The 21,892-nt window shown below is 28.9% G+C and overlaps 2 protein-coding genes across 4 annotated transcripts in view; both read right to left on the reverse strand.

Moving 5' to 3' along the window:
• Positions 1-11,737, reverse strand: part of LOC117180080 (integrin alpha-8-like) — a 26,057-nt gene extending 14,320 nt beyond the window's left edge. For both annotated transcript variants that reach the window (XM_033372397.1, XM_033372396.1), the window contains exons 1-3: positions 11,189-11,737; positions 3,881-4,337; positions 2,694-2,998 (exon numbers count right to left, since the gene is read on the reverse strand). In XM_033372397.1, coding sequence (XP_033228288.1) covers positions 2,694-2,998; positions 3,881-4,337; positions 11,189-11,590 — 1,164 coding nt within the window. In that variant the 5' untranslated portion in view covers positions 11,591-11,737. The remainder of the gene's footprint in view (positions 1-2,693; positions 2,999-3,880; positions 4,338-11,188) is intronic.
• A 4,526-nt stretch (positions 11,738-16,263) lies between these two features.
• LOC117180010 (DDB1- and CUL4-associated factor 5) overlaps positions 16,264-21,892 on the reverse strand; it is a 46,750-nt gene continuing 41,121 nt past the window's right edge. For both annotated transcript variants that reach the window (XM_033372285.1, XM_033372286.1), the window contains exon 8: positions 16,264-17,024. In XM_033372285.1, coding sequence (XP_033228176.1) covers positions 16,759-17,024 — 266 coding nt within the window. In that variant the 3' untranslated portion in view covers positions 16,264-16,758. The remainder of the gene's footprint in view (positions 17,025-21,892) is intronic.

The following is a 21,892-nucleotide window of genomic DNA, read 5'->3' on the forward strand; positions in this document are numbered from 1 at the left end:
AAAAGGGAAAAGGATTAAACAGCCACAACAGAGTCCTATTAGGATCAGGAAAAATAAAATCTGAACATTATTTTGCAATATCTGAATAAGCAGTGCCAAACCAAGGTACACACAAAAAGAAATTGTTATAGGAATTTGATATAATAGTTTTTAACATACAATGTAGAATATATTGCACTGTGGTCTGTGCACAAATGTATAGGTTAATGTAAAGACCGAGCGCGGAGCGCGGTGCAAACACATTATCGAGCGCATATCAATTTATGATGGCCGGGCACAGCCGTCGGTTATATTTCAGATTTTTTTGTAATACTTCCAGCTGGGTTAGCCGAGAGGTTTTAGGAGTTAGGAATGCGAAACTTAAAGGGTTCGAACCCCAAGGCGAATAAAAATGTTTATAGCGTGCGATTATAAACAGTGTAGTGATTTTATTATAATTATTAAACTACCCATCGTATCCTCTACTATAAGATTAGTTCTATAAAATTTAATGGATATTTTTTTCCATGTAATTGCCATAGTTGGCCCGATTTTCGTAAATGATATTGTACCAATAGTCGGCAAACAGAGTTGGGCCATAGTTATCATTTCGTTATGTTGGCTAATGACTGGTTTGAAAAGTTAGCCCAACAGAAGTTCGGACTCACTCAGAAAAATCGTTTTTTTTTTATTTATCACTTCAATTATACCGGAGCTAAAAAAATGTCTCTTTAAAAGGTTGATTGTTTTCGAAATTCTGTTTAAAATAAGCCCAGGATTTAAACATAATTTCGAAAACAATCAACCTTTTAAAGAGGCATTTTTTAGCTCCGGTATAATTAAAGCGATAAATACAAAAAAAAACGATTTTTCTAAGTGAGTCTAAACCTTTGCAGGGCAGTGTATGTGTAAAATTTGAGACTGTCTGTTATTTGGTCTGTCTGTATTTATGCCTGTCTGTCTGTGCGCGCGATAACTTTTGCAAAAATCATTCTATTAGTTTGGCCTCTTGTACACTCTTTTAGTGTCCTAAACTAAAGGTCAAGTTCGTTAGCCAGCCATTTTGGATAAAAATTCAAAAAGTGAGCATATTTTGAATATTTTTGAGACCACTTTTTTCAAAATTCAAGAATGCTCTGTACGGTTATTCATAGTATTTAAAAAGTCGAACAATTTATCATAACGGTTTTTTCATAAAATTAAAAATTATTAGAATTATAGCATTGAGAAAATTAAAAAAAAAAACAAGCGAAAATGAACCTTTTAAGCCAAATAACGGATGATATGAAAAAAAGGCAAAATAAGAAAAAGTTTTATTTCTAAATTCCCTAGATTACATTTTTTCATGCAATAATTTCATAGTATTTCAAAGATTGTCAAATATATTATTACATTTAAAAAATATATACATATATAAATATATATACATAATTTAGAAGTTAAAAAACGGTAAGTCTGCTCAGTAGACCGTATGTGCAAAGTTTAAATCATAAAAAAACATTGGAAATGAGCAAATTCAGTATATGGAAAAAGGACAAAAGTTGCAATAAAATGTTTAATAACACAAATTTTTTTAAAGAATGCGCATTTTTTAAACGGGACAATGAAACATTGTCCGATTTAATACCGACACAAATTATGAATTATAATAATATACATTTATGGGAATGATATAAAATTTCAGGGATATACTTGAGTGCGAAGCACGAGATACTTGATAAGAAGGTGTTCTTTAAAGGCGAAGGAGCTTTAACAAAAAAGAATTTATAATCACCAAATTACGGTTGTCGATGTTTTCACCTTTAGTTTAAAAAAGTCTATGCACAAAGGTTGAGCGCGCAGCGCGAGGTAAATACATTATCGAGCGTGAAGCGCGAGAACCAACAGTCGCGCGCCCTAGGCGCGCTCAAAGTTGCGAGGCGCGCGACGAAAATGTGCCCGCGACGCGGGTAGATTTTTACATAATTATTATATTTAAATTGGCAGCTTTTAAATTTTAATATTTGTCTTTAACGGTATAGAACATGTGATTTGGAAATCTAAAGTTTATATAATTTTGATGACTACACATTTTCTTAAATTTTTTAATAAAAACAGTGGAGTTTTCAACAAAATACTTAAATTTTTAACCCAAAAATACGACTTGTTGGTATTAAAGCTGTCTATTAGTTTATAAACTTTGAGGGTTTTTATTGCATATTAAGGCCATGTGATGAGTGGGTCACGTGACCAGATTTCTACCTTACCGCCACTTTTTTTATTCCTTAACTTATTTTAACACGAAGCGCCACATTAAGTTGAAAATTCGGGATAACAAACAAAAAGCACTAAGAATGGTGGGCCTGGTCTTAAATCTGTATAATTATGAAAAAAGTTTTTTGTTGTACATAATTTTTTTTGCTTTTTTCATCATTAAAATTTAGGACCAGACTCCTCTTTTCCAGTGCTTCTTATTTATTATCCCAAATTTTCAACTTGATCTGACGCCTCGTGTGAAAATAAGTTGGGAGATAAAAAAAGTGGCGGTAAGGTAGGAATCTGACCACGTGACCCACTCGTCACATGGCCTTAAACAAAATTCTCAATTCATTTAAAAATCTCCAGGCTTAGATAATTCCCGGCTTCTCGGTCCAGTGGCTATCCTGTACTTTGCTTTAAGAATGTCCATGGGAAATGATTTTTCTTTATAGTTTACAAGCTAAAAATTTACTTACATCGTCACCTTTCTTGCTAAATACATAAACTCGTCCTTCTTCCATCACATTTGTCCATAATGGAGCAGCAACAACCAAATCATCTTTGCCATCATTATTTAAATCGCAAGATGCCAAAGCAGATCCAAAATATTCCCCGTGCTGCTCTCCATTTAAAGTATTTTTTATTGTAAATTTAGTATTAAGGGTTTTGTTTGGATGTGAAAAAATTAAAACTCGTCCATTTAAATTGTCGCCCCTTGGTAATCCAGAAGAAAACCAACGTTCTCCTTTCCGAAAATAACATCCAGAACTTACGGAGTATCCTAAAAAAATTATTTTAATTTTCTTATCTATTTTCGAAAAACCAGGGTTTCTAGCGATCAGCACTCAGGAGTAGTATACCTAGACGGGTTCTGTTCTGAGTTAAGCGATAGTAAACGAGAGACTGGTCTTTTACCGACAAACGATCATGATTTCTGTCCGTGATAAGGTACCACCAGTCGGTAAGGTTTACCTTTCCTTGACCACAATAATAAGATGCTTAATGGGAACCTTCATTACCGACGATAACGTTGGGATCAGTGGTATCTTCGGCATATAAAGCAGAAACCTAGATTACATGTCATTGACAAAGTAGGAATCCAACTAACCTTCAGTCAGTAAAGCAGTCCCTCGCTTGCTGTCGTTTAGTTCGTAACAGAACCTTGCCACGCAATCCGCCCAGGTATACTAAGGTGTACTACTATTAGGTAATTTGAAATTCCTGGTTTTCCCCGATCAACTTAAAGATTTCTTTTTGTAATTTATCTCAAACTGGCAGTTATACTGAATGGCTCTAATTTATTTATTATTAATATTAGATTTCATTTGAATTTTAAGAAAGCATTTAAATGTTCACTGATGTTGCGATATCTCCTTAGACAATGAACAAAATGCCTTCATCCTACTGTCTTTTCCAGAGAATTTTGATAACTTTCAACCTGTTTAAGAGATCAATTTTTCAGAGTTTCCTCTCTCTGATTCTCGACTAAATAATAAAAACGAGATTAAAGTTGAAAAAAGTCGATTTTGCAATGAAAGAAAAGAGTTCCCTATCCTGAATAAAATTGTCGGGTTTTTTTTGCAATTTGCCGGTCCACTAAACACGCTAAAACCCGAAAAAAGATTTGTCCATAAGAGGAAAAGTTGAAGAAAAAAACGCTTACCAAAATATTCGCTATATTTTATTGAAGGATTTTCTTCTATAGCGTCAATAGTATCGTAAAGATGAACATATGAAACATAAAAACTCCCTATTTTATTGTAAATTGATTCTTCCCTTAAAGGGGCTCTTTCTTCAACTTCAACTAAAAGAGGTGTTCCTTTCCAGTTTAATACACCAGGACTTCCTAACACCAAATCCTCTTTATTTGGAACCATGTGCATTGAAAAACCTGCTTGACTCATTCCAAAATAATAATAATTGCTTCCATCCATCCTCTTTATCTGGAAGTCTGCCGACGGAAAGGAAAATGGTGCAATTTTGCTTTTTGATATTCCGTTGATTGGACGTTCGAAAAAAAGTGAATCATTCGCCCTAGATCTGTAGCAAAGACCATTCATGTACCACAAGGGTATTCTTCCCTTTTGGCCTAATCTCATTTTCCAACGAGGAGCACAAACCTATTAAAGAAAAATTTATTTTTAAGAAGAGTCGGAAGTTTTCCCTCGTGAAATAGAATCTTATAAATCAATTTGAAAATTTTCTTAGATCTATAAATTACCATTCACAAATTAAAAGGACGTCTCCAGCGAAATTTTCGACACATTGTTTACCATTTCAGATGCCTACCAGTCCGATGATTTTAAATTTCCGTTTTTCTTATTGAAATGTTAAAATCCTAATTCAGAACTTTAATTCTTTTCGTAAATTCCCTGTTCCATGTCAAAATCATAATTTTTTCGAATGTTCCCCCGTTCCCAGTCAGAATAATAATTCTTTTCGAAAATGTCCTCTTCCTAGACAAAATTATAATTCTTTTGGAAAATTCACTGTTTCAACTCGAATTATAATCCTGCTAAAAAAATTCCTCTTTCAATTCAAAATTATAATTCTTTTGGAAAATCTCCTGTTCCGCGTCTGTAATCAAAATCATCATATTTTTTTAATCTCCCTCATTCTAAGTGAACATTCATTCGAGGGGGCGGAAGAGTTTCGCCCCATGTATGGAGTTCTGATGACCGGAGGGGGTGGGGGCGAAGTAAAATTTCGAAATTTTACGGAAAAAATATTTATTCGAAGGACAAAGCGTCCTTTATTCATAATATTACAAAAACTGCACTTCTTTTTTTGTTTCGAGAAATGAAATTGTTAATTAATATACATACTACAACGACCCCTATGTAAGGAGTTCCATACATAGAATCTTCCCATGTATGAAGTTCTCCATACATTTTACATACCATACATGTTCCGCCGCACCTGCATTCATTCTTTTGGAAAATTCCTCGTTCTCAGTCAAAATTATAATTTTTTGTAAAATTCCCTCTTCCAAGATCATAATTACAATTTTTTCGAAAATTTCCGCGTCCAAGTCATAATTAAAATTCTTTTATTTCGACATCAAATTCATGATAGGGTGGCCACTATTTTTTAAATTTTCGACTCCCGGCTCTTTCCCAAATTTCGGCAAATTTAAAATACGCCAAAAATCCACCAAATTTTTTAATATCAGGTTTTAAATATTTTTAAACAATAATTAATCAATAATAATTTTGAATTGCAAGTGTCTGAAATTTAAAAAATATGTACGAACGATTTTGGACAATTTAATTAGAAAAAGGAGTTGAATTGTATAACTCCTAAGTCGAAGCGCTAGAAATTGAACAATTTGAATTTGAAATGGAGAAAAAATGTCTAAAGATTGTATTGTAAACCATAAACAGCGTGCTAATTCGATTGTTTTTATTCTTATTGCGAAAAATAGATTACCAACAGAAACTTAAAATATATTATTTTAATTTGAAGGGTGGCAGTACCAACTAGGTAACCAGCAAAATCAGAATTTTTAAGGAAAGCGAAAAAATATTTTGTGAAATCGAAATCATCATTTAAAGATAAGGCAGAAGTCAACTTCCGAGAGAACGCGTTGCTATCTCAAACCCAAAAAAGTTTTTTAGAAACAGTTATTCATTTTATTCATTTTCGAATGGATGTGTGAGCTGAAAATTTTAAAGTTACAATAGAAAATAAAAACTTCCTCACAAGATATTGAGTTTTTGAATGAGGGTCAAAACGTTTTGATTTAAAAAAGTGAACAAATACTGAGTAAATCGCCAAGAATTTCGAGGTTAAAATTTAAAAGCTTTTGTCAATCGGTTTTTCGGTAGCGATTGGAAATTGAATTTTTCACAAAAATAAAAACTTGCTTCCGAGGTATGGGGAAGCTGAACAAGAACAACAAAAGTTTGATACAAACAAATTATTTTGTTCCGAGAAAATTAAAATATATTGTGACGTTATCGCACTAAGAAACTATCATTTAAGAAGAAATTATTATATTAAAAAGAAATTATTTCATGAAAAGACTGTAAAAAGAATTTTTGTCAATAAACGTTAATAGTTTCAAATAATATCGCGAAGGGAAGACAAAAATTATTGATACGCTAACATTTAAATTACTTTTTTCATTGCTGTATTAAAAAATGAGAATTCGAACAAATCCTTTTATCTCAACGAGTATTTGATTTTTCAAGAATCTTGTATGCAATAAACCTTTTTTCGAAAAAAAGATTGGTTATATTGTTCTATATTGCCACCCTGCATTTGTAGTTGGAACAACATTCATGTATAAAATAGAATTGGGAAAACATATTTCGTTCATTTGAACGTTCAAAACTGCAGGTGCATAAAAATAGAATATTTTAAGATTTGAATATTGGAAATTGGGTCATTTAAAATTCAAAGTAATTGAAACTGTATTCTTTATAATTAAAAGCATTCAAAATTAAACAATTAAAATTTTAACTTTTAAATTTGAACAATTTTTAATTCAAAGCGACTAAAATTTCACAATTTAATATTGAAAACTAAATTGAATTTTTCAAAGTCAAAGCTTCTAAAATTTTAGAATTTTAAACTGTTATTACATAATAAAATTATAATTAAACATTAAAGCTGACATTAAAGTTAACATTAAATCATATAACTTTTTTATACTCAAACAGCCTTAAAATTTCAATTTTTTCAAGTAAATTTAAATCGCTTAAAAATATATAGTTTTTAAATTGCCAAATATACTTTCTAAAATGCAACCAATTCAATTTTAATTGCAAAATTAAAACCTATGAAAGAGAAATTTTCGGATGAAATATTTTTCAGTTTGAAATGATTTATTTGTTTAAATCATCGACTAAAAATCTGAACATTTAAAGAGTTTACATTAAAACTTAAAATAAAGAATATAAAGCAATATTGTTGTAATATTTCATTTTCTGAAATTGTACAATTTTAAGCTTTCCGATTCGAAGTTGGTTTATATTTACATATAAAATCATTAAATTCAAAACTGACTATGAAGGCTTTTTTTAATGTGAAATCCCGAAAATGGTCCTGAAATGTTGAATATATACATTCGAAACTTTGTATTGTATGATATAGTATCAAATGACATTTAAGACGACTGGATAAATTTTTCTACTAAAAGATGTGATACTGTCAAATAAAAAATCACTATAATTTTTATCGTTCGAAATTTCGGAATTTTAAATATTGTGAGATATATTGTAAACGTTGAAAGCCTAAGTATTCTAAACCCTTTCAAAATTATGTAATTTCTAATTAAAAACTTTCAAAAATTACAAAATACATGAAATCTCCCGATGTAATTTCTCTCCCGGCTTTATCCGGTTCCAAATGAAGAATTGTAATTCCTTTGAAAAACTCATAATGAACAAACTGACAGGAATAAAATATTAAAACCCTTTTAATATTAATTTGACAGGGTTACTACAAAATTCCAATTCTGAAATTCCCTGATTTTTCCTGACCTTTATAAATTTTTCTTCCAAGTTAAATTTAAAACTAATTAAATTAAATTTCAACAGAAAAATACATTGCCAAACAAAAATTTAATAGTTCTATTTTCAGTTTAAAAATGAATTCTGCGATAAAAAATTCGAATTTTCAACCAAAGAAATTAACTTATAAGAAAAAAGATATAAATTTTCAACAAAATAGTTCAACTTATGAATTTGTAACTAGAACGATAAATCTTTAACCAAAAAAATGATTGATTTTCTACAAAAGAGGAATTTTCAACTAAAAAAGATAGTTTTTCAACAAAAATTGGAATATTTATATTTTCAGTATAAAAAATCCATTTTTAACTATACAAAAGATTATTCAATAAAAGAGTCAAAGTTTTAACTAAAGAAATTAATTTTTAATCCGAAAGATGAATTTTATACCAAGAAGATTAATATTCTACCACAAAAGACGAATTTTTAACAAATTCATGAATTTTCAACTAAAATTATACATTTTTTACCGAAAAATTAATTGTTAACCCAATAGTTGAATTTTTAACCAAACAAGACGAACTCTTATCGAAATATATGAATTTTCAACTACAAAACATAAATTTTTAACAAATGAATTGAATTTTCAACTAAATAGTAGTAATATGTATTTATATAATTTATTTAATATAATATAATATGTATTAAAATAATATAATTTATATAATAAATTAAAACATTTTTAAATCTTAAATTTAAAGAAACTAACCAGTTAAACTCAACTAAAAAAGGTGAATTTTCAACAAAATAATTGAATTGTCGAACAAAACTAAAAGAATTTCCAACCAGAGTTATATTTTAGCTGAAAAAGGTGAAATTTCTACGATATCAGATCAATATTTAAACCAAAAAGATGAATTTCCAAAAACTAACATTTTTCGGCTAATTAAGAAAAAACAAAATTTAACAAAAATTTTGAGTTTTCTGCAAAACAGTTTAATTTTCAAAACAAAAATAAGAAATATCCACAAAATCTTAATTTTGAAGCAAATAGTTGAATTTTCAAGCTTACAAGACAAATTCAACTAAGAAGAATTACTTTTTTCTTTGTAAAAAAATCGTTTTCCCTCAGTTTACAAAATCTTGGTAAGATTTTGAAATTTTAAATTAAACTGAAAATAGTGGAAAATTGCAGAAAAATTCTTACGCAATTTCTTGATGACCACTAAACTTCAACTTCAGTTGGTCGAAAATTCCTTGACTCTTTCAGGTTTTCCCTCACAGATTTTAAATTACCTGCCTCTAGAATTCCCTGACCCGTAGCAACCCTGTTTATGTACAATCGAATGAAAAATGTCGGTAACTAAATTAATTTTTGAGTTTCGCGACCAGGTAGACACCCTGAAAATGTGTTTCTTTTTCATTTTTTCTATAATCCAGTCGTCACTAACACTTCCGTATGCACTAATAGGTCCCCGAGATCATTTTTTTTAAAGGATAGATATCTTAAAAGGAAAAAGAAATCTTCCGCTCGAATCAAAAATTCTCTCCTTAAATTGTTGTTAAAAAATTGTTACACCTAAGAGGAAACCGTTTAGTATCTTCATTTATTAATAAACAATCATCCAGATCAACCTGTGTCATAATGTTGCTTCAAATTGTTGCGAAAGCTTTATCTAGCACTATTAACATAATTTTTTGTTCACTATTTATTTTGCTAAATTGTTTATAACAATTGGTATAAATAATGACCCTCAATTACCAGAATTGACTTACATGTTTTTTATTAATCCTTGAAACATGATTAAGCTATTCACTCTCTTCATATTTCCTCGTACGACGAGCCATTATTTATTTATGGCCTTATAAACAATGTATTTTTTATAAACACACCCTCCCCTAAAAGCCACAATTTTCAAGTTATTAGCGATCACCTTCTTTTATATCCTTAATTTTACCATAAAGAATGTAATTATCTTGGTTAGCATTTTCGATATCTGACCCTTATTGTTTATAACTATTGTAATTAACAAAAATTCTCAATTAAGAAAATCGATTTTTTCTTAATTTTTTTATTAATCTATGACACAAAATAAAACTTTTCACTATCGCTATTTTTTTCGTACGACGAGCCATTATTTATTTATAGTCTTATAAACAATGTATTTTTTATAAACACACCCTCCCCTAAAAGCCACAAATTTCAAGTTATTAGAAATTAACTTTTTTATATCCTTAATTTTACCATAAAGAATATAATTATCTTGGTTAGCATTTTCGATACCTGACCCTTATTGTTTACAACTATTGTTATTAACAAAAAATCTCAATTAAGAAAATCGATTTTTTCCTATTTTTTTTGTTAATCTATGGCACGAAATAAAAGTTTTGACTCTCGTGACATTTTTTCATACGACCAGCCATTATTTATTTATGGAGTTATAAACAATATGTTTTTTATAAACTCACCTTCCCCTAAAAGCCACAATTTTCAAGTTATTACAGATTACCTTTTTTATATTCTTAATTGTTTATAATGCCATAAATAAATAATAGCTGGTCCTACGAAGAAATATCACGAGAATGAATTTAATTTTATTAATCTTAATTGAGAATTTTTGTTAATGACAATAGTTATAAACAATAAGGGTCAGATATCAAAAATGCTACCCAAGATAATTGCATTCTTTAGGATAAAATTACGGATACAAAAGAAGGTGATCGCTAAGAACTTGAAAATTGAGGCTTTTAGGAGAGGGTGTGTTTATAAAAAATACATTGTTTATAAGACCATAAATAAATAATGGCTCGTCGTACGAGAAAATATGAAGAGAGTAAATAGTTTAATCATGTGTCAAGGATTAATGAAAAAAAAATTAAGTCATTTCTGGTAATTGAGGGTCATTATTTATATTAATTGTTATAAACAATTTAACAAAAGAAATAAGGAACAAGAAATTATGTTCATAGTTCTGGATAAAGCTTCCGCAACATTATGGCACTGGTTGATCTGGATGATTGTTTATTAATAAATTAAGATACTAAACGGTTTCCTCTTAAAAATAACACCTTTTTAATAACAATTTAAGGAGAGAAGTTTTTATTCGATTGGAAGATTTCTTTGTTCTTTTAAGATATCTATCTTTGACATAGACAGTATAAAAGTTTTAAATTTGTCTGAATAACAGTTTCGAAAGTAACACTGTGCAAATATGGCAATTTTGTTAAAAAATCATTGGTTTATAACGGTGTATATTGCAAACGGTTTCTCGTACGATAAAAGTGTAAGACGCAAAAAAGTTTTATTTTCGCTCAGCCATGTTAAAAATGATTTTGTAATTAGATTGTTTTAAAAAATCGTTTAAACAAAAATTGACCCATATTTAGAAAACCTACCCAAGATATTCGTAATCAGGGGCCTTTTTTATCTTTAAAAAAAAATGATCTCGGAGACCTATTAGTGCAAACAGAAGTGCTAGTGGCTACCGGATTAATAAGCTAATCAAATGAATTACCACAACTGTAGGATTCGTTCCATTTTTAACAGAGATAGTAGCCCCTGTCCAAGCATTATCCCTCAATTGACTAGTAGTGCGACTCCTGAATTTAATATCTCCATCTTCAGTGGGATCCAAAATCCACTCCTTACAGGATCCACCAACAGAACATTTGAAGACACTTCCAGGTTCAGTGACCGTCTTTATCAAACTGATATTTGCCCTCGGAGCTCCCACAAGTATCAAAGAATTTTCCCAACTATTAGAATCCACATACAGAGCCACTGAAAAACCAAAGTAACTCTTTCTCTCGTTCACTGTTTCCTCCTTAGGATCCGTAAAAATCTGCGCATTTTTCACGTCGATATTGTAAGCCAATAAACTGACAGTGCACAACAAAATAAGGAACAGAGAGTTCATTCTCACTAAACTTTCAAAGTATATTTATCCAACTAGCAAATTAGCAAGTAACTTGTTTCAAACCGATTTTTTTACCCTTCATTAAAGAGATGAGATGAGAGAACTTACGCAAAACTATAGGACAGACAAATGACTAAGAATGGGTATAAAGCTTCCAGCCAAGATCACAGGAAGGATGTTGTCCAGAAATCAGAGTGACGTCGGTTTGCTTGTAGATTAGAAAATGCGCACATTACTTGCATTCGCACACCCAACATTCATATGATATTTTTTACCCCAAAATATTTTTACATTCTCATCAAGAGAAGGTATTAGATTTGTGTAAAATTTGACCCCCCCCCCCTCCCGTTTTTGTCAAATGTCTACGTTTTGAGACCCCCTGAATCCGAAAAACAGGTTTTTACGAATGTATCTGTCTGTGTCCGTAGATTTTTAGTTTGTTAGCACGATAACTTTCGAAAGAATTGACAGATTAAATTGGCCTTTGGTATACTCTTTAGTGTTCTAAAATAAAGGTCAAGTTCGTTAGCCAGCCATTTTGGGTGGAAATTCAAAAAGTGAGCGTATTTTTTAAATTTTTGAGACCACATTTTTCAAAATTCAAAAATTGTCTGCACGGATGTTCATAGTATCATTTACAAAATTTCAAAATACACACGAAAATCAACATTTTAAGCCAAATAACGCATGATATGAAACAATGTCATGAGAAGAAAAATGTTTCTTTTTCAATGCCCTAGAAGATTGCTTAAACACCTTTTTGATTTTTTCAAAAAAATTGAAAATTAGAATTTTCACAGAATAAAAAATGAAAAATAAAAAAATTACATTTTGCGGTTAAAATTTTAAAATGGGTGAAAAGATGACTGATCAAAAATTGTGCATTTCAAAAAGATCTACAAATTTGTTATGGATAACTTTTCGATAGCATATGTATTTTGTGTTTTAATCGTGAAACACGATATTAACAATAAAAAATCAGCTCTCTACGTGGGCACATTCTCATCACAACTTATGTTTTTTAATTTTCCTATTCGTCTCGTGTGTGGGTTTTCAAAAAATGTACTTTTTTTTAATGTTCTTAATGCAACTTTTCACGATTCAAACAAAAAACAGAACATTGGGAAGAAAAATGACTGGTTTGGTTCAGAATAACGTACAGCCCACAGATCTTTACCAATTTCGACAAAAAAAAAATGGGGAAAAAAGCTAATAAGATATCTTAAAAATTTTTCCAGCCTCATTTTTGAATTAGGTTTTCAATTTTTTTATAGATTAACAACTATGATGAAAGAATGGCCTTTTTTCTAGTCGACGCTCCCGGTGCTCGTCAATAACAGGATAATGGTTGAAATTTTTTATCAACAAATTATTTTTTGAAAACATGTTTTCTACGATTTTCCATAAATACACATTTTTTCAAGCTATGTTGCAAGAAATGGGAATTGAAACAATATTATGTAATAAAATTTATTTTCTGTTTATAATTGTTTATATTATAAACAAATTTAATGTACAAATGCAGTAATCAGGCATTTTTTGACAGAAATATTCATTTTTTTCCATGTCATTTTTTTCAATTCGGAAATTCATGATAATTTTACTGCAATTCATAATTTGTTGATTGATCTTATGATTTTGTAAACAAATTTAATAAAAAATGCATTATTTGGGTGCTCGTCGAGAGGAAAATTCGGTTTTTCACTGGCAGTCTTTTCAGCTGGGAACTTCATAACAATATCAGCAAAATTCATAATTTTTGTATCAATTTTAAGATTTTTTAAAAACAAATTTAATAAACAAATGCATTATTAGGCCATCTATCGACGGAACAATTCTTTTTTGTTTAAATATCAGACATTAAATTGGGATCTTCATAATAAATTCGGCAACATTCATAATGAGTTGACACATTTTATGATTTTTAAAAACAAAGTTAATGAAGAAATGCATGATTCGGGCATCGGTGGACGGGAAAATTAGTTTTTTTCGATTTCAGTCGTTTTAATTGGGAAGTTCGTGATGATTTCAGCAAAATTCATAATGGATTGATAAATTTTATATATTTTTAAAAACAAATTTAATTAACAAATACATTATTCGAGCATCTGTCCATGGAAAATTTATTTTTTTCGACATCCTAATTAAAACTGTTGACATAGAAAAAAACTAATTTTTCTGTAAACAAATGCCTGATTGATGCATTCGTTTATCTAATTTGTTTAAAGAAATAATAAAATTTATTAACTTGTTATGAATGTTGCTGAAACTCTTATTAATTTCCCATCTGAAAAGACTGGCATTGAAAAACCCGAATTTTTGTGCCGACAAATGCCCGAATAATGCATTTGTTTAAAAAATCATAAGATTAATAAAAAATTATGAAATTTGCTGCAAATATCATAAAGTTCCGAATTAAAAAATTTCCTGTCGAGAAAAACCTGATTACTGCATTTGTTAATAAAATGTCTCTTGCAATATAACTAGATAATAGTATGATTATGGAAAATCTTAAAAAAAATTGTTTCAAAAAATAATTTATTTATTAAATATTGCGTTCCTTAATATATATATATATATAATATTGGAACATCTTCAGTTAATATTACTTCATGAAACTTAGGCGATTTCAACACTTTTCCTGTTATTGACAAGCATTGTGAACGTCAAATAGATAAAATGGCCATTTTTTCGTCATATTTTGTTTATTTATAAAAAATGGAAAACCCAATTGAAAAATCATGCTTGACAACTCTCTTAGAAATCTTAACAGCTTTTTTCAAATTCTTTTTTGTTCAAATCGCTTAATATTTGTGGGCTGTACATTTTTTTGAACCAAAAATGGAATGTTTTACCCACTGTGGACTGAGAATATGAGAATGAGATCATATGAACTCCCATCTAACACAACGCTGCTGAAGGTTGGTTGAACTTCTCAGCATAAAACACTAACCAGCTATGACTCTTGGTTGAAACTAACCGCCTCCCACCCTCGCCCCTAAACCCTCGTTAATCGAAGTTTTGTTGGTCACTAAGGTAGGGATTTAACTTAGAAGTTGAAAAAGGTAAGGCTGGTGTTTCGACCGTATGTGTTACGTTTAAATCGTAAAAATAAAATTGGAATGAGTAAATTCAGTTTTTGGAAAACCGGCAGATGTTACAGTAAAATGTTTAATGACAAACTTTTTTAAAGAATGCGCATTTTTTTAAAGAGTCAATGAAACTACGTCTATTTTAATAGCAATGCATGTTATGAATTGTAATAATATACATTTATGGAAATGATATAAAAGTTGAGATACAATTTCGAGTGCGAAGCACGAGATACGTGATGAGAATGTATTCGTTAAAGCCGAAGGAGCTTTAACCAAAAAAGACACTATCACTAAATAATTGTTGTCGATGTTTTGACTTTAAGTTTTAAAAAATCTGTGCACAAGTGTAAGTAATATACGAAGACCGAGCGCGGAGCGCGAGGTAAATATATTATCTAGCGCGGAGCGCGAGATAAACATATTATCGAGCGCAAAACGCGAGAACCAACAGTCACGCGCCCTAGGCGCGCTCAAACTTGCGAGCCGCGCGCGCAGCGCGCTATGAGAATGTGCCCGCGAATGTTATTTTTAGTTTAAAAAATTAATTGTAAATACAAAATGTCAACAAAATAGTAAAAATTTCAATAAGTGATGAATTAACAATAAAAATTTTTAATTTTCAACTAAAATTATGCATTAAAAAATTAATTTTCAACATTTAACCCAAAAGAATCAAAAATATTAATTTTCTAAAAATAGAAGTTAAATTTTCGACTAGAGAGACGAATCTTCTACCAAAAAATTAATTTTTGAGAAAGTAGTTCAACTTTCGACTCAGAAATTTAATTTTTCACCAAAAAAACTACTTTTGGACAAAAGGGGCGAAAAGGGGAATGGGGGAAAGACAGAGTTTGCTGTCTGAAATGTAATGTCAAAGTCAAACCAGTTCAATTTTCTACCCGGAAATATGAATTTTTAACTGAAAAGGATGAATGTTCAATTAAAAAAAAGCATTTTTTCAACATTACTTTTTAAACCAAATAGGTGATGTTTCAAACAAGAAGAATTATTTTCTACAAAAAAAATGAAGTCTCAAACAAAAATTTCAACAAAATAGTTAAGTTTTCAAATAAATATGATGAATTATCAAATAAAATAATAAATTTTCCACTAAAATTATGAATAAAAAAATTGAACATTCAACCCAAAAGAACCAAGAATATTGACTTTCTAAAAATAGAAGTTAAATTTTCGACTAAAGAGATGAATCTTCTACCAAAAAATTAATTTTTGAAAAAGTAGTTTCACTTTCAAGCGAGTAGTTGAATTTTATACTAAAAAAGATTACTTTTGAACAAAAGATGCGAAAAGGGGAATGGGGGAAATAAAGAGTGCGAAGTCTGAAATATGAAATTGATTTCTCAAACTTAATAAGTAGTTATTGAACTGTACCATTACAGGGCCATTTTTTGCAAAATTAAAAAAATATATATCATCAGACAACGCAGGGACGGTCCTTTATGAGAAAAGAAAATTAAAACTTTACTTTATTTATTTATTAGCTATTAACGATTACGAATAAAAGTCTTAACGATGAATAAACGCTAGAAACATAAGTTAATATAAAAAACAGCTAAGTAGAATACAAGTATGTACCAATGTATCATTTTATTATTTTCCCATGGTGCGCGTATAGTGTCGAGAATACATCAATTAGTTCAACTAAAATGGCTTCAATCACTACATCAAACCCGAATAATTCAGTTCCTCAAAATCGCGATTAATACTCATTCGGATTTGCATTTTTATTCGAAGCAAATCGTTACAGAAAGCGATCTTTCCGATTCAATCTTCACGATTAAACAATCGAGTTTTATCAATATTTCTATCGATCGCTCGAATGATGGATTTACTATAGGGACACGCAGACGGGATTGGTACGATGAATTGAAAGGCGAACGCGAAAAATAAATGAAAGAAAAAAAAACAAGAAAAAAAAACGCAAAGATAGAAAAGTGGATTGACCTCGCGGGGTTAAACTTAGTGTTATAAAAATATACTTCAAGGAATCACAGCTCCATTATTTACAAAAGGGAAAGAGATTGACGGTTTACGTTTATGATCAACGAGATTCTAGTCGGAAGAATCGGACGAGACTGATTGCGTGCGTTTGCGGTAACTGCGTTTTGTAGCGTCCACTTTTTTCCTGAAGTTCTCGAGACTTTTCAGATTTTGCTCGTGATCTGAACTCTCACTGTCTTTTCCATTATTTTGGACTGAAGCTCGACTTTTTTCGGCGGTGGAAACTCCTGATGTGATACCACTGTCTGAGGTTGGAGGAATTCGGCTGGTTCTTTTCACCGGCGTCTCCTGACGTTCGGCTGTGTCCGTTTTTGAACCTTCATTATTATCAGAATTTTATTAATTTTCATGATATGGGGGTCATTTGTGAGATTTCTTCAGGGTGGCCAATTTAATCGGAAAAAATTCTCACGTCATTAATATTTTTTAATTTAAACTCTTATTGGGAATGGTTAAACTGCGATACGCCACATGGTGATGAAAATATGAACTATAAAGAATAGGTACGATTTTAAAGAAGCATTTTAATTTGTGTATGAAAAGTGTTTTAACGATTTCTGTTGTGAGTTTAAATTATTTATTGAATACTTAAAATAAGTCCTTATTGCAAACAAAGAGTTTTATATGGAATATACATCTTATATAGTGAAAAAACACATTTTTTGACAGAAATATTTGTCTAAAAAAAAAACAATTATTGTATTATTCATTGTTATTTCCAACAGATTATAAACTTAAATGGACTTATTTTAAAGAAAAAATGAATTCAAAGTAAATTTTTATTCAATTATACATGAAATATTTACTATTTAAAAATCTGATCTAAAGGTTAGGCTAGAATTGGTATTTCAATTTCAGTCGTCTATTATTCATATTCTTTGCATAGTCTGGATCAAATCTGTCGCTACATACATTAATTAAAGTTTATTTAAACTTACAATGCATTGAAACTTACATGAAAAAGTGAAACAATTGTTGCTTTTTGTTGTTAAAAAACATTTTTGACAAACATGTGTTTTTTCACTATATAAGATGGAAATTCTATCGAAAACGATTTTTTAAAAATGAAAATTTGTTTTTAGTATTCAATCTTTTTTTTAATTCACCAAAAAAATCGTAAAGTCGCACTTTTATGCAAAAATTAAAAGACATCTTTAAAATGGTACCTATTCTTTCTAGTTTCTGTTTTCATCACCAGGTGGCAAAATGGTCGACCACCATTTCCAATAGTATGAAAAAAATGTCATTTGAAGTAATCAATTTCCCGGGCACTAGACCGTGAAAACCGGAAAATGACAGTGAATTTATTTTTCGCCCGGGAATTTTACAAATTTTTAGAAAAAAATGTGTCCATCTTCGAGGTGAACCGTTTTTTAAATAATTACTTAAATTATTATCTTTTTCAATTATGATATCATTCAGTTTAAAATGCGTAATTGGAAAATCTTTCACTTCAAAAATGTTTAATTTTAGAATTTCAAATTTTAAGCGAATATTTTAATTAAAAGAATTTTAAAATGCCGTTTTAAAGACTTAAACAATTAAAATTTAGTAACGTTTAAAATCGAAAATTTTTGGTTAAAAAAAAACATTTTTAGTTGATATAGTGTGACTATATATTAATTAATGTTTTTAAAAATTAAATTATACTTTAAGATTTTAAAAGTGAATTATAATTGATTCTACAAGACGATTCGGAATCAGTTCACTATTTTAGAATTTCCAGATTTTAACGTTAAAAATTAAACTGTGTCAATTGGTAAGTCTTATTAGTTAAACAAATCTAAACGCCCGATTAAAAATTTATAAACTATTTTCAATTAAAAAATATCTGGAAAATAATATGTTTATAATTAAAGACTTTTATTAAATTTCAAATAATATTTCCGTCTAAAATATCCCATTTTTAAACCATTCAATTTGAAATTTTTCAATTAAGAAAAAGAAAAATGACTTAATATTAAAAAATATCTGACTGTTCATTTAAAATCAGTAATTATAAATTAAATATTCAAAATTAAACAAAAAACTAAACTTTAAACGTTACAATTTTAATTGTTCTGCTTAAAAAATTTAATTCACAAGTCAAATTGTTGAATTTTTATGCATAAATAATAATTGAACACCTATTATTCTTAGAAGAAAATCAAGTTAGTTGAATAAATATTTAGAAGTTTTGAGAAAATTCAAAATTAATCACAAATTTCAAATGATTTCAAATAATTTAAACGAAAGTTCTACGTGTGTACCGACAAAATCCGTCTATTTGTATAAAAAATTTTTGGTGTAAATAGTCCGCGGCCCAATTTGAAAGCAAACATAGATTTTGGCAGTTTTCGAAGAAAAAATTTATAAAGAAAAATGTCAGATAACATGTAAATCCATTAAAAATAAGAATAACTTTTAATTTAAGGAGCGTTTAGTTTATAAAAAAGTGCAATCGTTCTATTTGTATATTTGCATTGAAAATGATAACGTGAATTTATATTTTTGGAACTAAATCTGAATCTTTGAACTATATAATTTTTTAACCTCAGTTTCAAAAGTTTGAAATTCAAGAGTTCCACTGTGAGTACTTTAATTTGAAGCTCAGTTTTTATTACTTCGAATGAAAATTTTTTTGGCTTTGTGGAAGAGTGTAGAAGGGTGTGGAGGTGAGAGATCTAATTGAGGAATTGTGAGATTGCAAAGGGGAGGTAGATATTTTGGAGGATTGAGACAGATTTGTGTGGCAGTGATCCCAGATCTGAAACGAGACGTGGTCCAATACTATGACACGTCTATGTCCGTGCGAATATGGTAGGAGACGATATAAATGCCTGGGTTGCGCGCGCAACCCATTTCTCCTCTTCTGAATTTGAAAACTCGAAGGTGCACGATTGCCGGTCGGAACACTTCGGCGTTTCTATTTATATCTCTATTTGCTTTGAAATAAAATGAAGAGATAGGGATTTTAATATTTTCAGATTTCGATGCTGGGCTGGCGATTCTCATGATTTGAACAGTTCGCGCGCCTCTTTAATGCGTGTATTTTGAGGTTACGTTACTTCAAGTATAAAATATAAATATTAATACTATTATATTATATATATGTGTATTAATGATAATATTATAATTATGTTATATTATAATAGTCTTATTTAAATCTTCATCCGCATTTGAAAGAAATTAAAGAAATTGGTGATTTTTGGAATTCATCTCGTTTGGATAAAAACTCAATTATTTGATTGAAAAATTAATTATTTTGTTGTAAATGTAACTATTTTGTAAAAAAAGTCCTCTTTTCTATCAAAAGTTCAACTACTTTGTTCTACATTTTTCGGTTGAATTATCAACTGTTAATATTTTTTGGTTGTAAAGTCGTTTTGTTGTGAATGCAACTATATTGTTAAAAATTAAAATCATAATTTTTGGGTGGAAAATTCGATTATTCACTTAAAGTTGAACTACTTAGTAAAAAAATTAATTTTTTCTTATTAAGGATTCATAATTATAGTTGAAAATTCTTCTATTTGCCTTTAAATTAGGTTAAAAATTCAGTTTTTTTTGTAGATAATACTCTATTTGACTTTAAAATTAAAAAATTTATTAAAATTACATTGACCTTTTTTAGTAGAAATTTAATCTTTTTGGTTGAAAATGTATCATTTTTTGTCAAAAATGCAATTGTTTGGTTAAAATATGAACTTTACATCTTCTTGGGTTTAAAAGTCGATTATTTCACTAAGATTTGAACTACTTTGTTAAAAAACTACGTTTTTTTAACCAGGTTTTATAATTATGGTTGAAAATTTAACTATTTGGTTGAAAGTGTAACTATTTGATTGAAAAATCGTACTTATTCGCTTAAGAAATTCAACTTTCTGTAGATAGTTCGTCTTTTTGACTTTAAAATTAAATAATTTCGTTGAAAATTCATGTATTTTGTTTAAAATTTGTCTTTTTTGTAGATCATTAATTTTCTTGGTCGAAAATTCATCTGATTGGTTGACAATTCAACAACTTTGTTGAAAATAAATTTTTTCCGTTAAAAATTATTTATCTTTATCTGAAAATGTAAATATTATAGGATTGATTAAAAATTAATCGTATATATTGGTTAAGTTTGAAAATAGTTTTTTTTATAGAACATTAATTTTCTTGGTCAAAAATTCACCTTTTTCCTTGAAAATTTAACAATTTTGTTGAAAATTCGTTTTTTTTCCTTATTCAATTCAATTTTTTATCACAGCTTTTATCTGGCAATTGAACTATTCCATTTTTGGTTAAACTTTATCCTGTAAATTATATTAGTTAAAACACCAATTATTTGTTAGAAAATTAATTTATTTGTTTTCGATTATGACTTGAAATATTATTTCAGTCTAAAAATTTGTATTTTTAACCCATTCAATTTGAAATTTTTTAATTAAAAAAAGAAAATTTTGTTCATTCTCAGCAATATTTGACCGTTCATTTAAAACAATCCATTACAAACAACTGCTGAAAACTATACAAATTTGAACAGAATGGTTCGAAATAGAAAGCTTTGAGTTGTTAAATTTGTAATGAGCTAAATTTTAAGTTTAAACGTTACAATTTTAATTTAAAAAAGATTCAGAATTAATTTAAAACTTAAATTTATTTCAAATAATCTGAAACACGATTTAGACTTTTTAAGATTAAAAAAAAAAGCTTTTAGAGAATTGTACAGAATTTAAAAAGAATAACAAAAATTGTAGTGATTGCTAAGAACATTGAAAATGATTTTTTATTTTGACAAATAAATTTTAAGTGAGTATTTGAAAATATTTTAAAAATTAGAAAAAAAAAGAATCCGGACGATTTTAAGGAAAATTTTTTTATTTTGCAGTTTTTTCAATTTTAGGGAAAAAATCTAATTAACAAAATATATCAATTTCCAACCCAAAAGTTTAATTTTTAACAAATTAAATTCATTTTCTATCAAATAATTGGTGTTTTAACTAATACAATGTACAGGATAAAGTTTCAACCAAAAATTGAATAGTTCAATTTCCAGATAAAAACGATTAATTTTTTATCAATCCTAGAATAGTTACATTTTCAGATTAAAAAAAAAAAATTTTAATCGAAAAAATAAATTTTCAATAAATTTGTTAAATTCTCAACCAATAACATGAATTCTCAAACAATCGACTTTTAAACTAAGAGTTGAATTACTTTG

This window comes from Belonocnema kinseyi, chromosome 9 (genome assembly GCF_010883055.1).
Source record: "Belonocnema kinseyi isolate 2016_QV_RU_SX_M_011 chromosome 9, B_treatae_v1, whole genome shotgun sequence".
Classification (NCBI taxonomy): domain Eukaryota; kingdom Metazoa; phylum Arthropoda; class Insecta; order Hymenoptera; family Cynipidae; genus Belonocnema; species Belonocnema kinseyi.